Genomic DNA, 16,972 nt, shown 5'->3' on the forward strand with positions numbered 1-16,972 from the left:
CCAGTATATTTTATTATTATTATTATTATTATTATTATTATTATTATTATTATTATTATTATTATTATTATTATTATTATTATTATTATTATTATTATTATTATTAGAATCCACCCCTTATGGTCTATCGGTATCCCTAGACTTCCAAACTGCTTTTCAGGAAGTCTGTGGACAATCCTCGCCAAAAGGTGTAAAGAAATAAATCCATAGCCTTTCTTCTCTGTCCACATTATAGTAAAACACCGGCAGCCCCCCCCCCCCCCCGCCCCACTCTTTACAAATTGTCAAAACCAACTTTTGTTAAAACACACAGCAGATAGCATGCGCAGTTGGCCTGTCATAGAAGCGCGTTGCAGAAGCGTGTGGACAGACGAGGCGTGCGAGAATGTTTCGATAATTAACGGTTGCGTCATCTTTATGGACGTGTAATTTCCTTAAAGCGATCTCACTAAATTATTTAAAGAAGCATTTCTAGCGTCATTTCTTTCATACCATCGCGCATTCCTCCGGAGCCAAAAGTGCACGCCTTTAGCCACCGCATTCGCTCATGCATCATACTCTAGCGGTTTGATGTCGAACAGCGTCACACAGACACAAAGAAGATAACAGCCGCACGGAGCTCATATTATGGAACCTCCTAAAACGAGAATACTTAAGGGCAAGCCTATTTAAGCCCAGCTCTGAGATGCTCTACTTAAGAGCGACTTCCGTAGTGGTATAGGAAGTTGAGGATAAGTGCCAATGGTCCCACAAGCACCTTCGCTTTACCCACGACCACATGCACACATAGACATATATCGTCTTCGCCTCTTGACTTTAGCAATGTGAGCTAATGCGGATAATCCGGCTCTACAGCTCATAGTTGTTCAACAGCTCAACAGTTGTTCAGTAACAACTCCCCTACTCCATTTCATTACATTTTTTTCTCCATACCACGCATACTTTCAACTACGCTATCAGTAAGGATTGCTGCCTGCCAACGTTTACTACACTATGTTATCGCTGCTGCGTCAGCCTTCGCAGTAATTTTATTTTTCTTCATGACGAAAGTGCGTTGTGCATAATTTGGGAGGATACAGTGAAATTACAGCTCGTTACATTCTTCCTATCATTTTTCTTTACCGCGCACCATTTAGTTCTCAACAATGTTTTTTTTTCTTCTCTTTAATTTATCTTTTCAGGTGAACACATAGCCATACAATCGAGAAAGTCGCAGACTGCCACAGGCTTGTAAGTAGTCATTCAGCTCTGGTGTATGCATGCACTAGTGCATGTACGAAAGAGTTTTCCTGCTTTTTCACTGAAAGTGTTGGAAGAAAAAAAAAGCGCTCGTTCGATGTAACTTTATTTTTACGATCTGCCTTCCGTTCCAGAAGCCGAGACGGGTCAGAGCTTTTCTACGTTTCCAGCAAATGTAAAGTGTTCGACGAGGACGACATGCACAGATTATGACGCGTGGTAAGTCTTTGAAAACATGGCTTCCCTGTTATACCGCACAAAGAAGGATCCTGACATACAGTCGAATGCGTGGAATCACTTGCAGATTCGCACTTCACTGCGACTTCCGAAGACGCCCGAGCAGCAACTCTGCTGAAGGATAGTCAACAAAAGCGTTGTGATTATGTAAGCACTGAAATTACATTCATTGTTTCCTACATACAAGTTTCTGCATGAATAGCAAAGCAAAACAAAAAAGACGAATTGAAAAAAAGGAAAGAAAAGAGAGAGAGAGAATAAAAATATCCTGGATGAAAAAAAAATATGTCAGATTACGCCGTGAGATAGTTAGCGCGCAAGTAGTTTTCTCGGTTACCACCTAATGCGCGACATCGTCTTATGACAAGCATATGCATTACATTGTTGCTTGACCGGTCAAACTCGTCTTCTCCGAATTTCGCGACTGTGAAGACAGCCATTTCTTTCTTTTTCCTTCTTTTTTTTATTTTTCAGCCAAGCTGCGCCGCGGGGAAGGCGCACACGACGACCACTTCAACTCTGCATCATCTAGCGTTTCTACAAAGTTCAAGCGCACTGAGACTGACAACAAGCTTCACCTGTTTTTCTAAAATATTTCGCTGTAGGGAACCTAAGCTCACGAGATACTTTGCCTCAGGCCACTTGGAACAAGGTCAAATCAACAACTGCAAGAAGTAAGGCCGGACAAATTGAACTAAATACTTCGTCGCGAAAACGCGTTGATGTTGCATTAGCATCTCAGGCTGTAAGAGACCGTCGTGCTAACTGCTGCCAGAGCGATAAGACTTACCTTTTCCAGCGGGCGTCACCCTATTGACGATTATCAACCGGAGAGTCGGCGAAATAAGATACGTGCGACGCTCCTGTTCATGGTTGGAGATGAACGAACGAACGAACTATGTTCATGCGTTTAACTATCAGCATCGCACCTCGAAAACCCAGAACCCGATTCAACTCGTTGCGGTTATACCTAAAACGCAGTTTCTCACTGCCACTCGTTGACTATTCATTCCATCCTACTTTGGCACCAACTGTTTATTCATGCATTGCTTTTTTTTTACAAACACCACATTTTTCAGGAATGACACAAAGCGGGAACATCTGTCTCAACTTTTCCAAGTGACAGTTTCTTTTGACACTTTCTCATCGAAAGGGCATCGCATATTTTTTTGTTTTCTTTGTGTTTTGAAGCAGAGATAGTCTTCTGACGCAATGGAGCAGCTCTTAATTTGAATCCTAGCCCCGACACAATCATATATGTGCTTTGCAAGAAGCAACTCGCGCTCGCCATCTCCCACACTCACTCGCGTATAAGATGCAGTCGTCCAAGGCAACAAACAATCAAACAAGCTGCATCGTAAGATTCAAAGGGACCCAGGTCTGGCGTGCGTAAATCATTCTTTTACAATAAATTGGATGTTGTTTATTTTTATTTTTATTTCAAACTTTTTTTCAAGCCACGTGCAATGAAATCCACAACTGTCCGCAGCTTAGGAGAGAGCACAGCGCAAGATGGTAGCAGCTGCTTGATTGATAGAGCACACATGTACATATATTGAGAAGGAAGCTGTTTAATAAATTATTTTGCAAAAACATTGCTGTCTTTACTCAACCTGTAAAACAAGACATCACGATAAACGCAATAGTTATTGAATAAACAAGAAGGAAGTAAGGCGACGGCGCAAATGTATGTGGGCCTCAGCCTTCTGATTTCTTTTTATTGCTCAGTAAAAAGTTTTGCTGGGCGAGTTGGTTGATGGCTGCGCTGGTTCATGGTTCTTCTTTCTTCTTATTTTTCTCCCAGAACATATTCGCCATTCTTCTCTGACAAATTTTTTTCTGTATTCTTTTTTTATTATTATTGAACGCTCGGTCGAAGCGCACACTAAGCGCGAAACTGCAGATAATATGTGTACGCAAGCATATGGCGCTCATTTGCGATGCAGAAATGTCAAGCTGGTCATTAGCATAGCGCAAGGTTTCCAGTTTAAAAAGAGTTCTTCGTAACCTTTGCCTAAGCATGTGCTAAGCGCTTACCTGACACAAATTTAAACTTTTCAGAGATTGTTTGCCGCACACGGCCCGTGGAAACAGACGAATGCCGCCGTCTGAACAATGAAGCTGCTAAAAATATAGAAAGAAACACATTTAGCAAGTAACAACAGACTGTACGACTGCCGGGCTTGTTTATCTCGGGGGATTTTTGTTGCTTCTAGTATTGCTCCAATGATCGCGCCGTCTGTTTCTCATGCGAGTAAATGCATTCTCCCACCAGCAGTTATTTTGTTCACTGTAATGAACCTGTCCAACAAAACGCGAATATAAAGTGCAGGTGCACCAGGTAAGTTAGGCGATCATCCTTCATAACCTAAGGCAAGTGGCTACGCCTCATCGTACGAAGCGGCTGCCGAAAAACAGAAAACCGACGTACACCAGCTACTTGAGAAAGTTCCTTGTGTTGGGGGCCCGAAAATATTTGGGTCAGGTGAGTATCACAGGGCCTTTGCACGAAACCGAATCAGAAAGTCTTTTCCCCTATTTCTTTAGCTAAATTACGGCTGTAAATGCAAAATCTACATATCCATTCCCAGTGGTGGACCTTTCTTGGACCGACTCGGTCCTCTCTGCCGGTAGTTCCGCGGCATGGCGCTGCCGTCAGTAGTTGGAGTAGGCGGTTGTGCCTCACATGTCCATGGCGTACGAGCAACGAAGTGTGATTCGTTTTCTAGGGAGCAAGGGACCAACGCCCACCGAAATCCACAGGTAAATGCAGCCACGTAAGGGGAAGGCTGTCTTGCTTTGAGAAGTGCGTGTTCGCAAAAGGCCATGCAGACTAGCATAACACTGAGCGTTCGGGGAGGCCGTGTGGGTCGCTGACTGATTATTTCCAGCGTAGGTGCAACGGTGAAAGCGGATCAGCGTGTGTACCTCAAGGAGATTTCCCGGGAGCTTGGCATTTCGTATGGGAGTGTTTACGACATCGTTCACGGGTCCTTAGGGTGGGTGCCTAAGCAGTTGGATGACATGATGAAAGGCAAGTGAATGATTGCTTCACTGAATCATCTGCAACGATATGCCGAGGAGGGTGATAGTTTGCTGGAGCACATTATTACTTGCAATAGAACACGGACACAGCATTTCACACCAGAATCGAAATAACAGAGGATAGTGTCGAAACATCCGAGTTCGCCTGTGGCAAAAAAAAAAAAGATTCATTCAGTGCCATCTGTTAGGAAAGCGATGTTAACGTTCTTCTTGGATCTCCGAGGAGCGCTTCTGCTGGATTTCATGCCCCAAAGTGAAGCCATCAATGCTGACGGTTATTGTTCCACACTGTCACATCTGCTGGCTGCCGTCAGGCGAAAACGCCGAGATATTCTCGATGTGGAAAACACGGTTATCCTCCATAACAATGCGAGGCCGCATGTGGCAGTCAGAACCGCCGACAAGTTCCGGTCATTTCATTGGGAGAGTCTGGACCACCCACTATACAGTCCGGACATTGCACTTAGTGGTTTCCACTTTTTGGCCCGCCCTGAAAAATTTCCTGGTGGGACACCGATCCACGTGGAACGATGAAGCCAAAATGGCATTCCGATGGTGGTTCCACAGTCAGTCGGACGAATTCTACCCCAGGGACATCTCAGAATTAGTGCTGCGATGAGACAAATCTCTGAACCAGTATGGGGACTATGTAGAAGAATAGTGTAGGGTTACGTAGAATAATACGTATACTTGTAATTAGCTATATGTACCTTATTTTGGCTAATAAAAAATAGGGGCAAAGACGTTCTGATTCGCCCTCGTAAATTTAGTTGTTCATTTCGACAAACAGCATGTGCGGAATACCGTACAGCTACGCTGTGCCAAACATGAATGGGGAGCTGTACTATTACGACGCCGACAACAGACGGGGACGCCGCGAGTGGAACTGCAATGCTCTAATAACAGCTATTACTGAAAGAAAAACTCGATTCACTTGCTAGTTCAAGTATCTGCAATCGAACTTATATCATTTTCCCACCTAACAAGTGGAGTAGAAGCCCAGGCCATCACCCAGGCTAACATCTCATGCCCCTGATTAAGGTGCGCAGCTCACTTTTAATATCTATCTGCTTAACCGAGCTTTACATCAGCTCTCACCATGTATTTCATGTACTGTATTTATTTGGTTGATCGCTATCACTGGAAACTAGTGACAGTTAGGGCACGTAAAAGGTGACCTTTGCCACCCTAGCCTTGCGGCTTATACTAATAAGTCCCCCCATGGAAATTCTTAAGCGAACTGCCAGCGGATCTACTCATCCACGACGATCAATACATTGAACCGCTCCTTTAACCTTACAGTAACTATGTCACACTTTCATCAATAGCCTAGAAATGTGCTATAGAAGTCACTGCAGTTTTGATGGCCTCATTTTGAGCTGCCAAAGTTAGGTGTGCTGCTTTTCCTGAGAAAACTAAAAGAAATTTGCCGATGAGCTACTTTCTGCACGTGTCTGGGTTTCCAGTGTATCCAACCAACAATTAACTTCGCTGACCTTCTAGCCCTTCGAACCTTTACCCTTCACACAATACGCATCCTCGGCAATGCTTCCAGAAGAGCACAGTTAAATCCGCACGTTGATTTCTACACTCACCATCATGCTAATGATGTCTCTTCGCAATGGTCCATAATGAAGCCGACAGCAGAGTCAGCTCATCTTACGGCGATAGACTTGATATGTTAGAACTGAGTGTGAGAACACTTCCCATTTTCCTTTCCTTTTTAAAGGGAGGGGGGTGGGGATGAAGGGGCTATTGCAACCAAGGATCAATCTGGAATGGGTATATAGGAGCCCGTACGTACAAAAAAGTTTCTTGTTCTGTAATCTCCGTTTCCATAACAACGAGCTAACACAAAGCAATAAAGAAAGAACGATAGAGCGACGTTAATAGGGTGTTACGACAACGATGCATTCAGCTTTCAGCAAACATAATTGCGTCCAACAGAAGGCGATGTCAGTCGCTGACACTGAGGCATTGGTGTTGAGATAAAGCTCGAGCGAATCATTGCACCCATTCCGCGCAGCCATTGGTGGCCGAGGCCGAGTGACGAAACAGGGAGTCCGCTTGCGAGGAAGGTGATCATGGGCATATGCCGTTTCTCTCTCTCTCTCTCTCTCTCTCTCTCTCTCTCTCTCTCTCTCATATATATATATATATATATATATATATATATATATATATATATATATATAGAGAGAGAGAGAGAGAGAGAGAGAGAGAGAGAGAGAGACAGAGAGAGAGAGAGTTTGTGTGTTGCTTTAACAACACATAGCTCTAAAGTAAAGAGACGACGCGATTTAGAAATAAAGGCACAGTATTAGATTCCGTTGCCATTATTTCAAATATTTCATGGAATACTACATTTGTAAAACAGTTCGAAAGTCCTAATTTACCGGCCAATCAAGATTCGCTCAAGCGGGCCACGCTTTCCCGCACGTGTGTACTTCGAATCCATTAGGTTCAGGCACAGGAGGAGAAGATAGGAAGTAAAGGTAGGGAGGTCAACCAAACACAAGCCCTATCTGATACCCTGCACGTGAGGAAGAGAAAAGAAAGAAAGAAAGGAGAGGGAGAGATAACGGCGCTCTCAGTGCGAACAGGTGCAGTTGTCCATCACTTCACGCCTACAGTCGGCCACTGAGGCCAGTCGATTTCACGAAGCGTAGCAATGCCCGCGTCACCTTGTAAGCCTGCGACGCGTGGGGCCATGATCCAAGAATATTCGTTTCTGAAGATGGTCTGCTGTCTTTTTAATGCTTTAAATCACTCCGAAGAACGTCGCGTTCGATATCATAAAGGTAACAAAAACACAACACGTGCTCGATCGTTTCTTCCCAGTTGCACGAGCCACAGAAAGGTGTGTAGGACATTCCAATAAGGAATGAGTAGGCTTTCGTTAAATCCAAATGAGCCACAATCAGTTTGGGCCATTTTGTACGCAGGGACGACAACTGTGTCCGCTAAATAAGGGTTCGCTAGCGTATATAAAAGTTCACAAAGAACATTTCCGACGACTCCATTATGTGCATTATGTACGACGACTCCATTTCTATGTACTTTTGTATCCTCACTTCGTAATATGTTACCTCATTGTATTGTTTACTGTGCATTTACACCCGCTTTCATGTTCTTTTTCCGCGAATATAATCTCCCAAAGACAGGCGGCCCAACTGACAGCATGGGAAGAATAAATGTAGACTCCATCAAGCTTATTCGGCGCAAAATAAACTGACAATTTCGAGGGTTCATTATGCACGCGGAACTAACGCGAACTCGGGGCGCAAACCCGTCACGCCACAATCTGGTCAAGAATGAACCCCTTTCACGTTCGCTAGTGCGAATAAACAATTGCCCACACACTGATCCCGCGAGATAGCGATGCCCACAACGACCAGAGATGCGGCGCAGTTGATTGGTATTTCCTCTCTGGAAAAAAAAATAATGACACATTATGGCGAATGAAACTTCACCTTCACCCGTGTATCGCTCGGCCTTTTGTTTCGCAGAAAATACAAACACAATGAAATGTAAGCATGCGACGCGAAAGTGCACAACAGTCTTTTTTTGACGCGCGACCAGGCGTGTACAAAACCTGAGCTCCGAATGACGCGGTCTTTTTCTCTTCCTTCTTTTCAGCCTCGACGCAGAATGGTAGTGTGCGCGAAGAAAGGTGAAGAGAAACGCCAGCGGGTAGTTCGAAGATCCAGCATCCACCGAGTCGTTCGTGAATAGCAGGAAGCAGCGCACAAGCATTTCTCCTCCGCAGCTCATTTTTCACTCTCTCCTACACTTTTACCTCAGTTACGTTAAAATCACACCGCCGTCGCTCGCCACCGTCATCGACGTCGTTGCCTTCAGTGATGCGCCTCTTGCTTGCGCCTCGCGATTGTCGGCAGCCGAGCTAAAGAAAAAAAGAAAACATGCGTGCAGTGCAGCGGAAGCTATGGGTCGCGTCAGTCAATCACAAAAGCGCTCCTCAATGAAGTACTGCTAAACGCCCTCTGCGCGACGCCGACTGAATCTAACTTTCACAGAGGGATAAGTGGTGCAGAATGGGCGAGTCGCACTTCCTTCTCTGAAACACCCTGCTGGATCTCTCCTTTTACCAAATGACTGACAGGAGCACTAGCTTTCGTAGCACTGCACGGCACTCGTACTCCCTCTTGTCATGGCAACGGCCCTCTTTCCCAGCTTTCTCCCCTACCTGCCACGCCACCACCAGTGTATATAGTTGTGGAACATCGGCTAGGCCGTCGACGCACCAGAGATGGTCGTACGCTCACCGGATCACGTTCATAAAAGAGGACGGCTGTGTTCTGTGGCGTCGGGAACGACCTTTCTTTCTTGCAGCGCTGATCTGGTCAAAATCGCTTGCGGAGGTGATGTAGAAGAAGAGAGGGCTCCGCGGTTAATGCATGCCTTGCGCCGAAGCTTCGCCTTCTGAACGAAATGACAGGCCACCGAATCGAACGTATCTCTTCAGTAGAAGGGTTGGCATTAAGCACGCGCGCTCGCGCGATTGGCGAGGACGTCTAGCTCGAATATCCGCCTGTGTATACCAGCGTGCCTAGCTGTTCGCATTCAAGGATTACGAATGCGTCATTTGCGAACATGCGATGCCTAATGGCGGCTCTTCGAAAAACACACTTTGTACGCCTGTTTGGAGGGGCTCAGTTCGGCACTCGATTCATCGTTGTTTGCAGGCTAAAGAGCGAAAGCATCACCGCCTTTATTTTTCATCTTCATTTCTTCCGTTGCACTTTATCGTCAATTCACAGACATGTCTGAATGAGACGCACTGCACTCATTAGTGTCGATAGAAGGAAATGGTGCTCGACTGCACGAGCGTTCACGTAGTTGCGAGAGAATGTGAGGCATTGGGCTTGAGGAAGAGAGAAGCTGAGAATTTAACAATGTTTCTACGTAGGAAAGCTCAGTTAAGCTCTTATGTGGCTTTTATTCTGATGTGGATTTTGTTCCCAAGATATTCCAAATGCATGCACCGCCGATACCGTTGCAGTGAGGAAGACACGTTACTTAGATATTCCCAATTTACTCCGTGCAATCGCTGCATTGGCGCGGCAACATCGGTGGTGCCAGTTCTGTTCTGGCCGTCATTTATGCATGCCAGCAAACGTTAGTGAACGTTCTTCCCTTCTTATAGAATACGATTTCCTAACCTAGCGGCTCACGCGTACATTTGGCAGCAATGTGAGATCGACTTATTCTTCACGCTGCCGAGCAACACATTAACGTTCAGCCTTTATTTTGAGTCACTGTGGCCTTTTTGAGCGCGTTTTTGTATCGTATTGTAATTCTCAGGCCCGTACTCGCTCGGTAAAAATGTGGGACATTGAACTGCCACTCGACGATTCACAATCGTCCATCTTACAGTGATACCATTCAATTCCACAGGCCTCATATGTAGCTCTTATGTGATAAGCACTGGTCGAAGTACTCACAGCGCCTCCGCAGAAGGCCGGAGTGTGGGCCGCGATTTACGCGGACACACAGCACGAGTAGCACATTCTACATAAACGTCGAGTAGGCGGACAACTGCCGCTGGCGTAAAGCATACGTCCTATGGCGCTGCCCCATCAATCATGATGTTCTGACAGGACGGCAATTTCGACACGATCCGCATGCGTTTGAGCCAAACATTCACTATGCTGGCGCTTAAGTGTGGTTGTGCGCGGCGATGCGCAAGCATGCGCAGAGTTATTCTAGATGACGGCCCCTCACGCGCAACATATACGCGAACAATAGCAAAAGTGGTTATACAGTTCAAAGAATGCACGAGCATATTTCTTGGCTGAAAAAAAATTATATGCTGCCAGCCTCCGAGCTCCAGCCGACGCCTGCTATATGAGTGTGGAATTAAAAATAAGATAGAGTGAGGAAGAAATAAAGGGCGAGAGAGATATACGATTGTACTACACTGAGCATGGTCATATAGAATCATGAAAAGAAATTACGAAAAAGGGACAGCTGTGCTCTCGCGATTTATAACCTTGCGTCCTCTTAAGTGTCCGTTGGATTGCCTTTAGTGAGGGGCTTGCTTTAGCCGTGGGGAACCAGCTACTTTGTTTCAATCTTTCTTACACTTCATATTTATCTTCTTTTCCAGCACATGAGTAAATCACTATGCACGTACACTGCAGAAACGCGCAAAGTTTTTTTTTTTTTATGTGAGAGCCATTTGCTCGGTCGCTGTTATTATAAATATATTATTACACAAGCAAGCAAATGCTAAAAAAACACAAGAAACAATCAAAGAAGAATGGTTATTCAGTGCCAGGTAACGATGTTCTATATCGAGAAGCCTTGTGGCATTCCACTAAAGGCGAGCCCGCGAAAAGACAAACCGCAAAGTAAGTCTCAGCGAAAGCAAAAAAAAAAGTTTCAATTTTGCGGAGAAGGCGAAGCTTCCAATGCGATCGCAAGTTGGTAGAAAGCTATGCGGAGTAAGCATGATAGTTTTATCCACTCTATAAATTTGTAAACATTCGCTTACTAAATAAATTAACAAATATGGTGTCACACGCGCACCAGCAAACTTCAACACGTCTCACTCTATGACCACGCACACTCGCTGAGAAAACGCTGGAGTGAGGAAAGGCGGCAGCAGCAGCGAGCGAATCCTCCTTCGTGCTGCCTTTCGCTTCAATGCGAACTAAGCGGCGAGAACCCAGCGCACACGAAGCTATGAGCATCCGGCGCACTCTCTCCTCATCGTATATCGCTTTCGAGATAGGGCGCGCGCGTCCACGCCATACGCAGGCGCCGCCGGACTAGAACGCCCCTCCCCCCCCCCCACTTCGTCCATCCCCGCCCTCCGGTGCCAAGCGTACGATGGAAGACGGTGCGCTGCCTCCTCGCCTTCCTTTCTTGCTCGCGCGACATTGAGCCACCATCGTCGGCTCACCCTCACAAGATTTCACTCTCACGTACAGCATGCGGTGCACGGCGACAATGTTACCGCAATGGGACTTTATACGGAACATCATGGCAACGCCAACGGCGGGAATGCGCTGTAGAGTCGACAAAATTGTCATCGCAATAAATAAATAGCACAGGTGACATTGGCTGACATTTCGTAATTCGTGATGTCAACAACCAGCCGGCAGTGATTTCGTATGGCAGCAAAGGTTTGTTGCGCCGAAGGTTGACTTTATGCGCTGTGCAGAAAGTCGACGGGTTTATTTCCACCACGGCTCTCAGCGAAAACACAGAACTCGAAAAATTAATGCTGTCGATCAGCGACAATGCCGTTGGTATTCAAATATTTTGTAGCAACATGCAAATAAAGTGAAGTTATGCATTGGAAGTAACATTTAAACAGTTAGAAGCCTGAGAAGCAAAATGTATTTTCAATTGCACGCTACGGTATCAGTAAAAACGTCCTATACGAGACCGAAAAATTTTTGGCGATATTGATATCATGCGGGATGGAAATCCAGACGATTTCTCCAATATAGTCCAGAAGTCTCTGGCAGAATGTATTATTGCAAACAGGTAGATTAAAGAGGTTGTCGGCTGCGGCTATAGTGTTACGTGTGGGTACTGCAAATATGTAAAGTGGAAGTGAATCAGCTTTAGTTGTTATTTAATGAACAATTTGACCCCTCTTTATTTGTACATGCATTCAACCAACAACACATGAAGCGACCGAAATAAATCCGTAATGTGATCCGTAATTTTTGAACACGCAATAAATTTTAATGCGATCTTTTGAACTCAATTAACAATTAAATTGTGTGGTTTTACGTGCCATAACAATTATGGCATTACGAGGCACTCCCTAGGGGAGCACATCGCGATAATTTTGACCACCGTTGATCCTTTAACGTAGATCTAAATCTAAGTACGTAAGCGTTTTTACATTTTGCCCCATCAAAATGCGGCCGCCGCGACCGAGATAAAGCCCGTGACGCCGAGCTCAGTAATGCAACGCCATAGCCACTAAGCTACCGTGGCGGGTCGTTGTTGAAGACAAAGTAATGCCTTTAAACAGGACGGACATGAGCCACCCCATGTTTCTATCATCATCATCATCACCGTCATAATCCTATTTTTATGTGCACTGCTAGGACGAAGGCCTCTCTCGGCGATCTCCGATTACCCATGTCTTGCGCCAACTGATTCCAACTTGCGCCTGCAGATTTCCTAATTTCATCCCCCATCTAGTTTTCTGCCGTCCTCGACTATAGGCTTCGATTCCCTTGACACTCATTCTATAACTCTAATGGTCAACCGGTTATCTGCCATACGCATTACATTGCTTGCCCATGCAGCGCTATTTCTTTCTCTTAATGTCAATTAGAATATCGGCTTTCACCCTTAGCTCTCTGATCCACACGTTATTTTCCTCTCTCTCGGCGCCTAACATTTTCCGTTACATCGCTCTCTGCGCGGTCCTTAGGTTGATCTCGAGCGTCTTTGTTAATCTCCAAGTTACTGCCCCAGTTATTATCACAGGTAGAATGTAAAAATTGCAGCCTTTTCTTTTCAACATCATTTGCAAGCTTCCAGTGAGGATTTGTTAATGCCTGTCGTATGCACTCCAACCTATTTTCATTCTTCTGTAAATTCTGAGTAACTGACCTAACTAAAGACTCTAGAGGCTGACTGGCGATCATGAATTCTTCTTGCCTTGCTAGGCTATTAAACACTATCTCGGTCTTCTGCATTTAATTTTCAAACCGTGCCTTAACGCTTTCTCAGTTAAGGTCGCAAATCATTTGTTGCAATTCATCCTGAGTGCTGCTGAACAGGATAATGTCTTTACAAAGCGACGGTTGTTGAGATATTCGCCGTTGACCATTACACCTAAGCATCCCCAGTATCACAGTTTGAATACTTCTTTAAGCATGCAGTGAGCAGCATTGGAGAAATTGTGTTACCTTGCTTGACCTTTTTCTTCATAGGTAATTTTCTACTTTCCTTTGAAGAACGAAGGAAGCTGTGGAATCTTCGTAGTCATTGCCCAAGATATTCACGCATGCCTCTTGTACTCCTTGAATACGCAATGCCTCGACAACTACTGGTCTCTCTACTTAATCAAATGCCTTTTCAGAATCTATGAAAGCCATATAGAGACGTTGATTGTATTGCGCAGATTTCTCCATTACCTGATTGATTTCACGGTGGTGATTAACTTTACAATATCCCTTCCTGAACCAGCGTGTTCTGTTGGTTGACTGAAGTTAGTTGACTGTTGGTTACACAGCCTGCTGGAGTGGTGTCATACTAACCAGCTACAGATAAACATGTCGAAAACAATATTACTTGCATTCACTTCCTACCAACGAACACTTCACTCCATTCCTCCTATTTTCCTGGGCGCCAGTCCTATCCCTTCAAGATTTTCCTGTAATTATCTTGGTATACAGAAATAGACAGAAATCTCAAATGTATTGAACAAATAACCAAAGCAATACAGAAGACTACCTTCGGGATCAGGGTACTTCTAAAGGCACGAAACATATTTAACCATAAAATATTACTATCCTTATACTTTTCATTTATTCCTTCCCACATTACTGCGTTACTTGTTCGGGAAATACTTACGTATTTCGCGGGCCATTCGCACTAAGCTGAAAAACACTAATCCCTAATATATAGAAAGACAGAAAATGTTTACTCGGACGTTTTGCAAACCACTCTGCAACATTCTAATTGAAATTTTCTTGCCTGGATTCGTTGCTTCAGAAGTTGGTTAATTAATATTGACTAATTATCTTATTCAGCAAAATACAAAAATGGCGTGAAGCACTACATACAAAAGTGAGCAACATGCATTTGGTCGCGTCGTCGTAGAGTGCATCGGCATATGTTTAAACTCTTGCTAAAGTTAGCCGAAACAACCTGTATATACTGTGCCGAGGAAAGCAGAGGCTCTCGCTTTTGCCTTGTTCGCGTTTTGCTCATCGTTTCCCAGTGCATATCACTTTCGCTAGGCCACTCCTTGCTATTCGCTAAAGAACCAATGTGTTGCAAATGAATATTATAAACTGGAACGTCAAAATTCTGGCATACCGCCAACCTTTGTCTGGATTGCCATATAACTAAAGGGTTCTTCATTATCGGGTTTTCTATTTTTTTTTGAAATTCTGGGAGTAAAAATTGGGTACTATTATTCTACAAGAAAATCAAGGAGAAAATAGTGGTTTTGCTTTCTGGCACCTCAAGCTTTTAAATTTTCCTGATAACTTCTACGAAGCCTTCACGCAAGCAAAGGCCTTCTTTTGGTTCTAATTAAACAAGGGAAATCACTCACAAGAACATTGGGTGCAGAGAGTGTTGCTAACCAATCACGGGACGATCTCATCTCTACAAAGCCTCGTTGTCAGGCATTATTAGTACACTTAAAAGGAACAACCATTAACAGAAACAACAAATACAGACAGGTTTTGTGATCGCTTCCTTACTTTTTTTTTCATACAATATTTGAACAAATAGAGAGAGAGAGAGAGAGAAAATGCAAGGAGAGGAAAGGGAGTGAGCTCGACAAAATAATAGGCAAAAAACGTTATGCACACGGGCATGTTTCGAAAGAGATGTGATCCTCTTCCTCATCTTACAAAAGTCATTGTTGACGTACATTATCGTAGGCGTGCTGAGCGTTTCTGTGTCCATGCTATACCTGTCGTGCCTTTAGTCCTTGTTCGTTATCGTCCTGTTTTACTCATTCCCGATATACGTTCAAACAACAAAATGGAATACCAACTATAGACGAATGATCCACCCTTTTCGAACGCATAGCGTAGTTACACGTTCCTATCCTCTCAAAGACGCAGCTACCGTTCACGATGCAGAACGTCGTCAGCACTGCGTTAATTTCATTCCTAGAATATTGTCACCGTTTACAACATATATATTGCCATATATGGCGATTTCGCTTGAGTGTTGCGCTAAAACAAGGTATATACCATATTATTATTATTATTATTATTATTATTATTATTATTATTATTATTATTATTATTATTATTATTATTATTATTATTATTATTATTATTATTATTATTATTATTATAACACGATATATCGTGAAGATTTACTCACAGAAGACAGGCTGCCTTCCCTAGTTTTGTGACACCTGCATTTATTATTATCCTTTATGAAAGGTCAAACTTCGGGGAGTAATCTGGTGTCGCCCGATTCTCATAAATTTTCTTCGGGGTGCGAAAAGCGGTGAATTACCGGATTTTACAGAAAAACGAAGGACCTTACTTATAATGCACGTTGTTTTTGTTTTTCCAATAAAGTCCCGTCGACGGCATTGCGACCGCCCGCGAGAACGGAATGCCACGTCAATTTAAGTACAGCCCTAGTGTCTATGTATCGCCACCGATACCAAAATATAAACACTAACGGTGAGTCCCATCATCAACTGAGAAACCACACCGTCATTACAGCCACGTTTCTACGTCATGATATTTCTCCCCCCTACTCTTCTAAATCCCATCAGCTACACTCTCGGGATAGACGTTCGGGCCGGGGAATATACGCGCTATCTCTTTCTCTGCCGAAGAAGAGAGTAAATTCCCTTTTGAATAAAAGATGGAAAACGTGAAGGCTTAATGCGAAAATGGACGCCGTCGGAAAATATACGACGCCTTGTCTTCCGTTTTTGATTCCGCTCCTTGTCTCCCTTCCATCCCATAATCTCTGTACTTTAGCTTATATGCGGAAACAAAGGCTCTTCCTGTACGTATCCCGCGCTCATACATTATATAGCGAAAAAAATTGGAATGAGCAAGCAAGTACATTACGTCATTTCTACTGATACCGAGCGAAAGAAAAAGCGAGATTCACGGCTTTTGAATATGCTTTTGCGACTTCGGGAGAGATAATCTACGCACATACCTGGCCTCGCGCCCCTTATCCCAGGGCATAACACTGAAAGCCTTTCCTAAACAGTTTTCATTTGCTTCTTTCATTCTGTTTTTCATAACGCTGCCTATACATCCTTATATAGAACGAGCACGAAAACACGCACGCGAAAAGATGGCAACGCACACACACCTCGAGCGATTTTGCTTATTTATGCATATGTGTCATTTCCTCGTTAGTCAATATTTCTCTGTAGGTCCCCCCTCCACCACCCCCCCCCCCCCCCACTGCTGTTTCCCCAGTTCTTCCTTTCTTTCGTTTCCTCTTCCTTTGTTCCCACCCACGAATGTCCATTTTGCAGCTTGTTCACAACCGTGAGCGAGGAAACAATCTCAGCTCTCTTTAGGTGCTCTCTTCTTTCAGTCATCGATTCATTCATTCGCTTTTTTTTTCTTTCTTTTATTCATTTACCCACCGTGGTGGCTCTGAATATATACGGGGTTCTGCTGCTAAACACGATGTCGTGGGTTCAATTCCTCCTGGCGACGGCCGCATTCCGGGGGTGGGGGGGGGGGGGGGGGGGGGGGTGAGGGGGATTGTAAAAGACGAT

The 16,972-nt window shown here is 44.3% G+C and overlaps 1 protein-coding gene across 1 annotated transcript in view; it reads left to right on the top strand.

The window, feature by feature from the left end:
• Positions 1 to 3,063, top strand: part of LOC142578895 (cell adhesion molecule Dscam1-like) — a 186,294-nt gene extending 183,231 nt beyond the window's left edge. The window contains exons 25-28 of the mRNA XM_075688568.1: positions 1,182 to 1,230; positions 1,374 to 1,458; positions 1,544 to 1,623; positions 1,951 to 3,063. Of these exons, the coding sequence (XP_075544683.1) occupies positions 1,182 to 1,230; positions 1,374 to 1,452 (128 nt within the window). The 3' untranslated portion in view covers positions 1,453 to 1,458; positions 1,544 to 1,623; positions 1,951 to 3,063. The remainder of the gene's footprint in view (positions 1 to 1,181; positions 1,231 to 1,373; positions 1,459 to 1,543; positions 1,624 to 1,950) is intronic.
• Positions 3,064 to 16,972: the final 13,909 nt, after the last annotated feature.

This window comes from Dermacentor variabilis, chromosome 4 (genome assembly GCF_050947875.1).
Source record: "Dermacentor variabilis isolate Ectoservices chromosome 4, ASM5094787v1, whole genome shotgun sequence".
Lineage (NCBI taxonomy): Eukaryota > Metazoa > Arthropoda > Arachnida > Ixodida > Ixodidae > Dermacentor > Dermacentor variabilis.